This window comes from Sorghum bicolor, chromosome 6, assembly GCF_000003195.3.
Source record: "Sorghum bicolor cultivar BTx623 chromosome 6, Sorghum_bicolor_NCBIv3, whole genome shotgun sequence".
NCBI classification, from domain to species: domain Eukaryota; kingdom Viridiplantae; phylum Streptophyta; class Magnoliopsida; order Poales; family Poaceae; genus Sorghum; species Sorghum bicolor.
Genome location: NC_012875.2, coordinates 56,575,912 through 56,588,338, shown reverse-complemented (window position 1 = coordinate 56,588,338; position 12,427 = coordinate 56,575,912). Strand labels below are relative to the sequence as shown.

Here is a 12,427-nt window from a genome sequence, read left to right as displayed (position 1 = left end):
CGTCGACCGTGGACTTTTCCGCGCGCACCGTCGTCCTTTTCATCACGTCCTCCTCGATCGCGCCCCCCGCCTGGCCCCCTTCTTGGGCCTGTTTAGTTGGGAAAAAATTTTAGATTTCGCTACTATAATATTTTTGTTTTTATTTTACAAATATTATCTAATTATAAACTAATTAGAATCAAAAAATTCGTCTCGTGATTTACAGACAAACTATGTAATTAGTTTTTGTTTTCGTCTATATTGAATGCTTCATGCATGTGCCGCAAGATTCGATTTTACGAGGAATTTTGAAAATTTTCTGGATTTCGGAGTCAAGGCCTTGGCCTCGCACGGCGGTCTACTTTGCCACGTCACCTCCCTCCGCCACGTAGCCAGTCTCGATCGTTGTCGCGCAAACGGGCCCACGCGCGTGTGGCGACGGATCGGACGGCAATGGGGCCCATGACGACGATGCGGTTGTCGTGTCGTGATATTGGACGACCAAGAAGCCGGAGATTTTTGAACGGATTCTATATGCGCACAAGAAGAAAGCACATGCATGCATACTCGTTTCCGTTGCCCCTTTTTATTCGCCGTGACCGTGGGTTATTTTTCTATACGGCTGAAGAAAGCACATGCATCCTTTGCCTACAACTACGTACTATTCCGTTGCCTCTAGCTGCTTTACGTGTTGGGGACCATGAATCCTTTTTTGTTGAAGAAGAAAAATCTAACCTAATGCTAATTGCTACATATAGCTGTCACCTATCAGGTTGATGGGCAAGTTCTGGCAGGAGATTAAACCTAGAGCCCTAGACTGTATTGACTAGATCCAGCCTGCTTTTTTTATATAAAAAAAAATAAGATCCTATATGCCCATGTTTACTCCATGTTGTTTGTGAAGTAATTAATGGACTTCGGTTTTGTGGTACGTGTATAGTATTACAGTGACTGAGACAGGGCCTCTCCTGCTCCAACACAGTATAGACTATACTGCATGCATAGTTGTTTTTGATGACTGGCAGTTAGCCTAACTATGATTAGGCAGTGCCCCACCGAAGTAATCGACGATAGCTGGGGTCGATGATGAAGCCATATAACGGCATATGTAGGATACTAAACTACTGTTCGCCTAAACTATTCACATAGTATAATGCAGTGCCTCCATCGATCGGACACTTGGTTTAAATAAAATCTCATCCACGATCGATCACTACAGGCCTACAGCTGGTCACGGGAGAATGACTGTATGCATGTATACTCTCAATTAATTTCTTTTAGTATACTCCGTACTATTGAGCTGTGCTCACAAATAACACCCCCTGCTTTAGTTTCGAGTGCAGCTGGATCATATCCGTGGAGCAGTAAAATCCACTGTTACTGTCACAATATGCAAGCGGTGATAATATAAGTACGTCACGTGATGCCATGCGGTTCCGATTTCCGTGGTAAAACAACCGCTGTCGATCGGCGTGGAAAAATTAGATGTGACGGATGACTTTCTATCTTTTTTCAACCAGAGGAGGATCATCATCAGAGTGTGAGCACGAATAGGCAAGCATTGGCCATTTTTTTCCCCAAAGCATAAGGCCTTGTTTAGTTCCCAAAAAATTTTATAAAATTTTTCAGATTCTCCGTCACATCGAATCTTTAGACGCATGCATTGAGTATTAAATATAGACGAAAATAAAAACTAATTGCATAGTTTGGTCGGAATTGATGAGATGAATTTTTTAAGCCTAGTTAGTCCATGATTGAACAATATTTGTCACAAACAAACGAAAATGCTACGGTACCTGTTTTGTAAAATTTTTTAAAACTAAACAAGGCCTAACATAACCCCCAAATCCACGAATCACATGGCCGTTCTTCACCGGCGTCAAACGCGTACCACGCCAGCACGCCGTTGTACCGCAGCCGCTGCAGGTGGTAAAGTCAAGTGCCGTCCCATCGGCTAACAGTAAAGTGCCCAGCTCGCCGTCGTTCTCGCGCGCGCAGCAGACGGCGGGCCCCGCGGCCGGGGCGGACGTGGCTGACGAGACGAGGCATGCTCCTGCGTTGACCGGTGGCCGGGGCCGGGTCGTGGTTTCCTCCCGCGTTGCTGCTGCGGTGCGGACCGGACCGGACCGGACCCTTCCGCACCGCAGGCCCGCAGCACGGCGTGCGGCGCGGGTGACAAAAACCAGGCCGGGCCGGCCGTCGCCGCCACGTCTGATCGGCTCCCCCCACCGAACCCCGCCATCTCGTTTTAACCGATCGATCGACTCGCTCCGTCGCCGCGCCCCACCCCGCCATTTCTCATTTATTTAAGCCGCCCGCAACCGCCAAGGCACTTCCGGAAAAACAAATCGATCGAGCGCGAGGACGAAGGGGAAGGAGACTTGTGCGGCGGAGTAGCTGCTCGCTTCACACGGGTGAGGAGGAGGAGGAGGAGGAGCAGAGCTGCGGCCGGGGGCGAGGAAAAGTCAAAGGCTCGCAATCCTCCCCCGGCGCCTTCTCGTCACCTTCTCCTTCTTCCTCGTCTGCTCCGCCTACCCCGCACGTTTCGCTTCCCCTCTTTTAACAACGCCCGCCACCGCCACCTCCGCAGTCGAGCAGAGCGCGCCTCCTCTCCCTCCCTCTCTCCCTCTCTTTCGCTGCCCACTTGCGGCTGTCTCGCTCGCTGAACTGGTTGCGCCGTAGCGGCCGGGGAGCTGCGCTCCGCCTCTCCTCCACAGGTGATTCTTGCGCTCGGTGATGTTTTAGCTTTTGTCCTTGGATTGCTGGTGCTGTTGGGCAGCTGGGGGTTTCTTCTCGGGTGGTTTTGGATTCACTGGCGCCCTGTTTGGACACATAGCGAGGGGTTCGAAATTTACTCGTTCATTCTGCACTCGTACGCGTATGGATCGGGAGGGATTGGATTTGTGCAACGAACCTGGGGGCTTGGTGACGTACAAACCGAGAAAATTTCGTGTTCCATCGATTAATTCTTCAGTGCGTCTGCTGAATCATGTCCACGCAGAAGACCATGAAGCCCCGCTCTTCCAAGTCCAAATAGCTGCTTCGCGTCGGTGAGTTCTTTGGTTTGTTGGGATTGCCTGATTATTCCAGAGTGAATTTTCGTCCTCCTTCGATTCCAGTTCTGATTTGGATTTGGGACATAGAAAGCAAGAGCCCGTTTTGGCATGTCCTGGCTCAGGTACGATTGATTTGGGACATAGATAGAAACCACTAGCAATTGTGCGTGTATCTCTACAACGGGGAAGTCATCTGCTCAGTTCCTTGGGGTCCTCAATGATTCAAGCATCCTCTCTTGTTTGTTTGTTTTTTCCTGGTACAAAAAAGTTAACCATGAATCGGGATGCAGTTTGCATTCGTTCGGTCGGCGTCAGATGGTTACCACAAGGAACTAGGAGTAGTCATCGCCATTCTTTCTTCTACTATAGTTAGCCATTTTCCACACTCCAACGGACATGATTGGCCCGCCTGTCGCGTTAGGTGCTGGTTCCTTTCGGAGACGTGAGTACATGTTGCAGTCCTTGCTTCATTTCTTCAAGTTGGTGGGCAAATTCAAGGCTGACTTTGTCCTTGACTTGGCTAAATCTAACTTGCACCTAGAACCGGAGATATCTTAGCTTGGCGGTCTCACATTTTTATGTGACCTTCCTAGCTATCTTGTAGTAAGTACATGTAGACTTTACTGTAGTGACCTGATGAGTTAAAATGTGGTAACTAAACAACTTGCTTCCATGTATGTCGCGACATTGCCAGCGCTTTTCTCTCTCAAGTGGTCCAATTGGTCAGTTTTGAACACGCAAATTGTTGTTTATGTCAGAATTTTCCATGTGAAACCAGTGGCTACTTCCCAATACTAGCTGTAACTGTACTTTTCTTTCTTTGGATACTGAATTGAACCCTTCTCTGATACTAATCTGGTTGGATATCTTTTTTTTTTTTCAGAAACTGCTGTTGAGTCTCTAGCTTCTCTGTGGGCGCATCTGCAATTGTGTTGATAAAGATGGCCTGCTGCTTTCTGTTTGGAAAGAAAGCTAAACAAGCTGTTGAAGGCGATGAAGGTTAGCTAATTCTGCTCATATTAGCATTGCTTCTTACTTTGTACCTTCAAACAATTTCCGATTCTTACATGTGCTTGCTTTCTTATTCCAGATCTACACAGCGTCAAAGTATTTTCTTACAACGACTTGAGAAAGGCTACACAAGATTTCAGTGGCGCAAACAAGATTGGCGAGGGTGGTTTTGGTTCTGTCTTCAGGGTAAATATGCACGACATTTTTCAGCACTTCATCAGTGTCTTATGCATACAGTATGAAAAATCCTTGGCTTACATTTTAATATTGGTTAAACAGGGAGTGCTTAAAGATGGGACAGTAGTAGCAGTGAAAGTTCTATCTGCTACTTCCAGGCAAGGCATCCGCGAGTTTCTGACTGAACTTACAGCAATATCTGATATCAAGCATGAAAATCTCGTCACTCTTATTGGTTGCTGCGCTGAAGGCTCTCACAGAATCCTAGTTTACAATTACCTTGAGAACAACAGCCTTGCACAGACATTGCTAGGTGACACATTGTTCTGCCTATCGCCTCAGCACATTGTCTATATCTTCATAGTTTTCATACTTACAGATGTTTGGGCTATGCCATCGCAGGATCCAGATACAGTAACATTCGGTTCAATTGGCGGGCTCGTGTCAAAATTGCAGTTGGCATTGCCCGTGGACTTGCATTTCTCCATGAGGAAATCCGTCCTCCCATTATCCATAGGGACATAAAGGCAAGCAACATTCTTCTTGACAAGGACCTCACCCCAAAAATTTCCGATTTCGGGTTGGCAAGGCTCCTACCACCCAATGCGACCCATGTGAGCACCCGAGTAGCAGGCACATTGTAAGCATACCCCTAATTCCTTTTGTGATTGTTCTTTTACATAATGGACGGTAGCACTGACTTTTTATTCCATTTATTATGTTCAGAGGATACTTGGCTCCTGAATACGCAATCCGAGGTCAAGTGACAAAGAAGTCTGATATCTATAGTTATGGTGTTCTTCTTTTAGAAATTGTTAGTGGGAGATGCAACACCAACACAAGATTACCTAGTGAAGATCAATTTCTCCTTGAGAGGGTAAGCCCCTGTTGTCACATATCCAATAAACAACCTGCAAAAAACAAACCTGGACAATTTTGTCTAAATTCGCACGAATCAGTGTGCCTGGAACAAAAGATATAAGGAACACTACTGACCATAACAACTATGTTGCTTCTCTTGCAGACATGGGTACTCTATGAGCAAGGACGTTTAGAAGAAATCGTAGATATCGACATCGGCGATGACCTGGATGTTGAGGAGGCATGCCGGTTCTTGAAGATTGGCCTGCTATGCACACAAGATGCAATGGCCCGTCGTCCCAACATGACCAATGTCTTTCGGATGCTCTCAGGGGAGAAGAGAATCAACATAGACAAGATCACCAGGCCTGCCATGATCACTGATTTTGCAGATCTCAAGATCAGCAACAAGGAGCAAAGGTCAGGCGAGACACGCTCTCCCACGACGGCTCCCACGACGAAATCATTCACCAGCACAGAACCGTTCTCATCGTCAGAGACGCCCACACAGTCATCCATGTGAAATTGTGGGCGTAAGAAGCAGATATTTTTTTTTGTTTCAGTTTGTATAGTGTGTGAATGTGGTAGGTGGGCTAGGTTACATGAATTTTTTGATGAGTTTGTTGTTTGTTTCGTTATGAGGAAAGATCTCATAGGTCTCTTATTGCATCTTTGATTCTGTAAATATTTCAAAATGAAGATGATCGAGATAAGCTTTGCACGATTCTCATTCTCGAACTACTTGGAGTCTTGGACTGCTACAACTTCAGTGATTATTTGTATCAGTTCACCTTGTATCTCTTGGATTTTTGTCCCAGAGAATACGAACGATAGTTGCTTATCTTTGCACTATTACGTGATAAAAAGTTTTTGACATCTCTAATCTCACGCGGAAGAGATCGAAGAGCACCTAGATTTCTAGTACTAAAGGTGTACCTGACGTTGACAGCACGCCGTGCCGATGTCGGCAGAAAAGAAGATGTCCAAGTGTCGCACATCTCAACAGCACAGGGACGGTCAAGTGGCTCCAAGTTTTCGCAGAGATGCTGACACGCGACAGGCAGTTGAGAGCAAAGAACCGATCAAACCTGGAATCCCCGCACTCCAATGCATGGGATTTCGACGACAAACGCGTCGCCGTCGTCATCGGGTAGCTGCTGTATCGCTGCGAGAATTGCCCGGCGTGAACATGTCAAATATATTACATATGCTGTCGGAATCGAAGCCCCTTCAACTCTTTTTTAAAAGCGAGATTGACCCCCATGTATTGCATTATTCAGAGATCACATATTCACGTTCACATCAGCTTGTGTTTTTTTATAGCAGAGTTCCAGTTCAACGTCTGTCGCTAGCAAGTGTACCCTGCTGTCAGCCAGTCATGAGGTTGTTCTGCAGAGGGGACAAATCTGAACCTTTTTTTTTCCTACTAGAGATCACTGGTCAAACTTTTGCAATTAAAATTTAGGTGTGAACAGAATAATCGAATTATAGGATAATACGAAAGTATGGCTAATATAAATCTGAAAGTATTGCACACAACAAAGTTCTGACTTCTGACTGTTGTTTGCGCTGACTACAAGATTTCTGAATATCAGTACGGAAGTACGGTGCATTGAAAATCGAGGCCTAAGATTTGTCTCAGGACAATGACGCAGATAAATTTTCCAACAATGGTGAATAAAGAATACTGCATAAAATTCATACTGGACAAGAACAAAGAATTCTGAACGAGTTTAACAGAAAAAGAGTAGTTCCAGGTAAACTGAACTCAATGCTCTATGCTCTCTACAAAACATTCATCAACTGAGAGCTCGGCGAAATGGGGGGTGTGTCATTTCTGAATTACAAGTCATTATAAAGGGTAGCTAAATGGCAGCAAGAAATGGTTGGCTTTCTAAACCAGCGGCATGTACTGAAGCAAAGGTAACTCAGCACCCCATTATTGCACAGTTGTAAACGAAGACGCCTGCACGTTCCTTCACCGATAGAACCTCCCAGTCAGCACCATCTTCCCCACCTTCGGGGCACCAGGAATGCAGCAGTATTACCTCGCCACGAGGTCCTCTATGCCCTCCAATTACTAGCAATCTATCGCCACAAGCCTTGAAAGCTAGACCCCAACCATTGGATGAGTCAGCTCTAACAGGCAATGGCTTCACTATGTTCCAGGCGTTATTTACCTTGTCATACTTCTTGACCACATTTGTTGACTGATCAGCAGCATAGAGCTGGTTATTCACAACAGCAACAAGGGGAGGCGATTGAGATGCACTGGTTCCACCAGGGTACATATCAAGTATTCTTCTCCAGGTCCTTGTTTCAAGGTTATATTCCTCTCCACAAGTCAATGAATCCCTCTGACTCGATACACCCCCAATAACGTAAAACTTGCCATCCATGAAGAAACCTGAAGAGAGCCGCCTGGGCAGGTTCATGTCTGGGATAGTCTCCCAGTGGCCAATCTCTGAGTTGTACAACTCAACAGATCTCAGCACCTGTCCATCCTTATCACACCCACCAGCAACAATAGCAATCTCACCTGAGCTTCCCGAGGCAAAAAGGCAGCGGGGCAGATTCATTGGAGTGCATGGGGACCAACTGCGAGTCAGTAAGTTGTACATCCAAATAGCAAGGCCAGTATATTCACGGCCAAAGACAAGCAGCTGTGTTCCGACGGCAAGTGATTCCTTATCTGCACAGGAGAAGCACTCGTCGCATGGCATTCTTGGGAGCCTCATCCACCGCTTCCGCAAAGGATCAAATGCTTCCCAGGGCATCAAGCTACAAGCGAGATACACCCAGTGCTCAACGATGCCATATTTCCTTCTCAGTTTGTACAGATATCCACTGTTAATTAACAAATTGAATCTTTTGTTCAGACAAGAAAGGGAAGGGTAGTCTGATCTGCTTGCCCAAGCAAGGCAGTCTTGAGACAGGTCATCATGAAGGCCTGGGAAGTAGCAATCATTTGATCTGTTGCTACTTGAATCACCTCCTGATTGAGCCTTCGAAATAGGTTTCTGCTCCTTCAGTTCAAGTTCTTCACTATCCAAATCTGTAGCATATGGAAAGAAATCTAATTCTGAAATATCACAGAACACATCTGAGTGTTTCTTCGACTCCCCAGAGAAGTAGTCATTCCTGACCAACAGAAAGTAAGCTAGTATGTACTTCTGCCATGAACTCTGATCCTGCTGGCCAAACAGCCTAAAGAGATGCAGAACCAAAGAGCCCGGGAGGGCAACCAGGCATTTCGAGTTGCAATCTTGTAACTCTTCCATTATTTGTCTGATCTATGACAAAATCGAGGACTCAAGGTCAGAAAGTTCAGAGGCCCACACTGGAAAAATCAAGAGACAAACTATCAGAAAATGCATAACGTTCTTTGATAAGTTTCACACAAATTGTGGATTAAAAGCAGAGTATATAATAGATACAAGATACTTATACTTCCATGGCAGATACTAGGCCACAAAAAAACTAACTTCATATTTGAACGCTTGCTAAGACATATCTTCATTGCTGATCTCAACCTATGCCGTATCCAGAATCAACTAAAATTCTAAACTACAGCGCTAAAAATCTCAAAGATAATCTCCCATACAAATTTTCTTTGATGTAAAGCTACTCTTCTTTCGTTGTTGATAACAGTATCAGGAAGGCAGCAAGAATACTGCTGCACGACAGACTCCTAATTCAGTCAGATCATATCAATCAATCAATAAATCACACAAGAGCAAGCACATGATGAGTCGTTACCATGACTAGGCTACATTTGTAACAAAACAGGTGGACAAGATTAAAAAAAAAATCCAACACAATGCTAACTCGACTGATTCCTCGTTTAACAAAGCTTAATGCGCATACAGTCTTAAACAAGTTTCCCAAAAGAAATGCGGAGATGGGAGAGCCCTTTACTTGGCACATTTCTGCTATCATTGTCTCAAAACTGAAGAAAATAAAATATACGGATGCTCCCCCGCTGATTCCATTAGGCTTTGTTTAAGTTTTTTTTGGGTACTGTAGCAATTTCGTTTGTTTGTGACAAATATTATCCAATCATGAACTAACTAAGATCAAAAGATTCGTCTCGTGATTTCCAGTTAAACTGTGTAATTAGTTTTTGTTTTCGTCTATATTTAACGTTTCATGTATGTGCCATAAGATTCGATGTGACGGGGAATCTTGAAAACTTTTTGGTTTTCAGGGTGAACTAAACAAGGCCTTAGTCATTATTATCGTTCCAGACGCAAGGCAGAAGGCCAAAAGACTTCACTCTACGAACATGGAAGAAACTAGCAAAGATTTACAAGATGCCGTCAAAGTACCACCCTATTTTCAAACTGAAAATCGGTTCATCAACCAGCAGAAAACAACACAGACCATGTGGCTACTCTACAACAAAATGCACTAAAAATCAGGGACTCTCTGGCTCCAACCCACTCCACCTCCCAAAGGAGAAAGGAAACAAACACCTTTCCCCAACCAATTCACTGCCATTGTCTCCAGAGTCCAGACCTCCACCAGAAGGAACTACGCCGCCAGCAAAAGATAAGTTTCTTTGCAGCTCACCACTTCGGTTTCAGTTTGCACACACTCTGAAACCGATAAGAGCAAAGGAAAAAAACTAATAATACTAACAGACAACAATAACAACCCGAAAAAAAACGGCACCCCGCTTTGGAACGGAAACGAAAAGAGATGAACACGAGAGAATTGAGCCGCCTCACCTCGCCGAGACGCGCCGCCGGCGAGATCCGGGCCACCGGCTGGCGCCGGCCGCCTGCATCCCGGCGCCCAGCACGCGCGGCTCGCCGGCCTTCCGAGCAACCTGCGAGGTACGGACGACGAGGAAAGCGGTTACACTCCGCGTCACCGTCACCTCGCCCAAAAAAAAGCGAACGAAAATGTGGCGACCGCCCGCTCGGCGGGCGGCGCCGGGCGCGCGGCGAGAGAGCTCACCTGAGTTGGCCGGATCTCTTGCCCGGGACAGCGGTGGTCCGATGGAGCGAGGGGGAAGGAAGGGAAGGGGCTCGCCGACGAGCGGGGCCGGGCGGGTGGGGGGCCACCGTCAGTGAGACGGGGAGGGCATGGGGGGCGAGGCCTGCAGCCGGTGGGGGGGGAAAGGCGTATATATATGGACGGGACACCCATGTGCTTAGCCCCGGGGTTGGAGTGCCAAATCGCTCGCTAGTTACCTTTACCCTTTTCTACGCTTTTACTGTTACCTCGGTTACCATGCTTAATCCCACTGTTATCTCGAAAATCAGCCAGTTGCGTTTTTAAATAAAAATTGTCACCTTCCCATTGGACGGCTCCTCCTGCCTCGTAATTTGAGACTCAAAAAAAGAGTTTAACCGATTGGTTGGATCTGGACGGTGCCTATTGGCGGCTCTAAGGGCCGGCCATCGCAGGGATTTCAAAACCTGTGTGATTTTAGATGATTCAATCAAAATGCATGTATATATATATCCTGTGTCAGAAATGGGAGAATCTCAAATAAATAGTACTGCTAGATAATGGATTGCACTGGCGCGCACGTACGTGGATAGATCCAGCAGCTGAACACGTCGCAGAGCTTGTACTTGGCTTGCCATCCCACTTTTTTTTTTTCTCTGTTGTTATAATGGAATGTTTTTTTCACAGTGTACTTGCGACTGGCTGGCTGGCCTCCCTCTCTCTAGGATTCAGGGCGTGGACGTGGAGTGGTGGTGGAGGGGAGGGGGGACGGGACGGGGCTGGGGCTGGGGGCGGAAAAGAATCTCCAACCATGTGCCTTGTTTACTTCTAAAAAATTTTGCAAAATTTTTTAGATTTTCCATTACATCGAATCTTTAGACGTATGTATAAAGTATTAAATATAGATAAAAATAAAAACTAATTGCACAGTTTGGTCGTAATTGACGAGACGAATCTTTTGAGCCTAGTTAGTTTATAATTAGACAATATTTATCAAATACAAACGAAAACGCTACTATTTATATTTTGCAAAATTTTTTGCAAGTAAACAAGACCCAAAGTGGGCGATGACCGAAAGCCAAGGGCGTGGTAGGCCAACGCAGCACGACCATTTTTACCCCACGTTGAAACGCGACAGAAACGAAAAGCGACAACGCATTGCCATCGACCTCTCTCTCTGCGCGCGTGGTTTTTTTTTCCTTCTCTGGCTGGCAGCTTACATTATTGGTACATTATCTTTTGCGATAATAATGTAATGTGGGACGCATAATCAAAGGTGATTTGACCTGAGAGAGTGAGCAGCAGCAGCCGCCCGGAGAGCAGCAAGCATTTTTCCTTTTATATATATATCTTGGCTCTGAAGCAAATTCTGGAAATACCTGAGCAGCAGAGTATTTTACTACTAGTAGTACTAATAATAAACTTTTATGACTCCCATCCATCCATATATATTGTATTCAATCCGGGTGCCAGGGTGTCCGTTGTGGATAAGGACTGCTGTCTTGTCATGGCGGTAAAGTTACCGCCCCGGTAAACGGGAAAGTTGGCTTGTTTACACTGCACCCACGTCTCCTCTTTTAACATCCCAGCGCCCTAATCCACCACTCCCTACGCTAATCCGCCTCCCGCGGTCAAAGCGGGAGCAGTCGCCGCCGCGCGAGGAGGTGACAGGCAGGGCTCGCGACGCGAGTGGCCGGCGACCGGTTGCGGTGGCGCCCGGGGCCGGTGAATTTCGGACTACTAGTTTAATGAAGCGGCCGCCGGCCGGCTACGTTTGATTCGATCGAGCGTCCCTTTTGCTTTGACCTCAGCACGAAAGCCGCCGCCGCCCTGCCGGCCGTCCGGCCGGGCCCTGGGTGAAAGTTACAGCGGCCGGCCGTTTGACCCCTATCCCTGTGGCTGTGGGGGTTTTTCTGGACCCCTTTTTTTCTGGTGGCCTGGGCGTTCCGGTGATGTCAGGCCAGGGGGCAGTGGGCAGTGGCGTGCGTGGAGAGTACAAGGGGCAGGGTGGGAGAACCGGAGAATTCCCCGTCTGTTGCTGCGTCCGTATGCGTGCGTGCATGCATGCATGCCCGGATCGTTCACGTCAACAGCGTGAGCTTTTGTTTGTTGTCTCGCCGCGACATCTCTGACCTCTCCTTCTACATGCATGCGCTGCTGGCTGCTTGCTGTACCTGTACCTGTACCTGTACCCTGGGAAACGAGCATCGGTTGTGCCTTGCTGTAGCAGTCTTGAAACGGAGGCGCGTGTGTTTTTCTGGCAGGCAGGACTTGAATCCTACAGCCGCCCTACACCTGCAGGAACGAGAGGCAGGAGTGTTTGCTGTTGCACGGCCGCAGTCCCCTCCCGTCCGGCCGAAACGCCGCCGTAACAAGGATGTATC

The 12,427-nt window shown here is 46.9% G+C and overlaps 2 protein-coding genes across 4 annotated transcripts; one reads left to right on the top strand and one right to left on the bottom strand.

Moving 5' to 3' along the window:
* LOC8066796 (putative serine/threonine-protein kinase) lies at nt 2,263–5,822 on the top strand. Of its 2 annotated transcripts, none has more exons than XM_002448502.2 (7): nt 2,263–2,696; nt 3,919–4,034; nt 4,126–4,232; nt 4,326–4,536; nt 4,626–4,863; nt 4,950–5,100; nt 5,248–5,822. In XM_002448502.2, the coding sequence occupies exons 2-7, from the start codon at nt 3,977–3,979 to the stop codon at nt 5,605–5,607; spliced, it is 1,125 nt and encodes a 374-aa protein (XP_002448547.1). In that variant the 5' UTR covers nt 2,263–2,696; nt 3,919–3,976; the 3' UTR covers nt 5,608–5,822. The 2 variants fall into 2 exon arrangements, with proteins under 2 accessions (XP_002448547.1, XP_021318474.1); XM_021462799.1 differs by lacking the exon at nt 2,263–2,696 and adding an exon at nt 2,712–3,029.
* Nucleotides 6,756–10,185, bottom strand: LOC8066795 (F-box/kelch-repeat protein At5g60570). 2 transcript variants are annotated; one of them, XM_002447066.2, is made up of 3 exons: nt 10,047–10,185; nt 9,815–9,915; nt 6,756–8,424 (listed from the first exon to the last, which is right to left on the bottom strand). In XM_002447066.2, exon 3 carries the CDS (start codon nt 8,363–8,365, stop codon nt 7,013–7,015), a length of 1,353 nt encoding a protein of 450 aa, XP_002447111.1. In that variant the 5' UTR covers nt 8,366–8,424; nt 9,815–9,915; nt 10,047–10,185; the 3' UTR covers nt 6,756–7,012. The 2 variants fall into 2 exon arrangements, with proteins under 2 accessions (XP_002447111.1, XP_021318473.1); XM_021462798.1 differs by having other exon boundaries at nt 6,756–8,372; nt 10,047–10,179.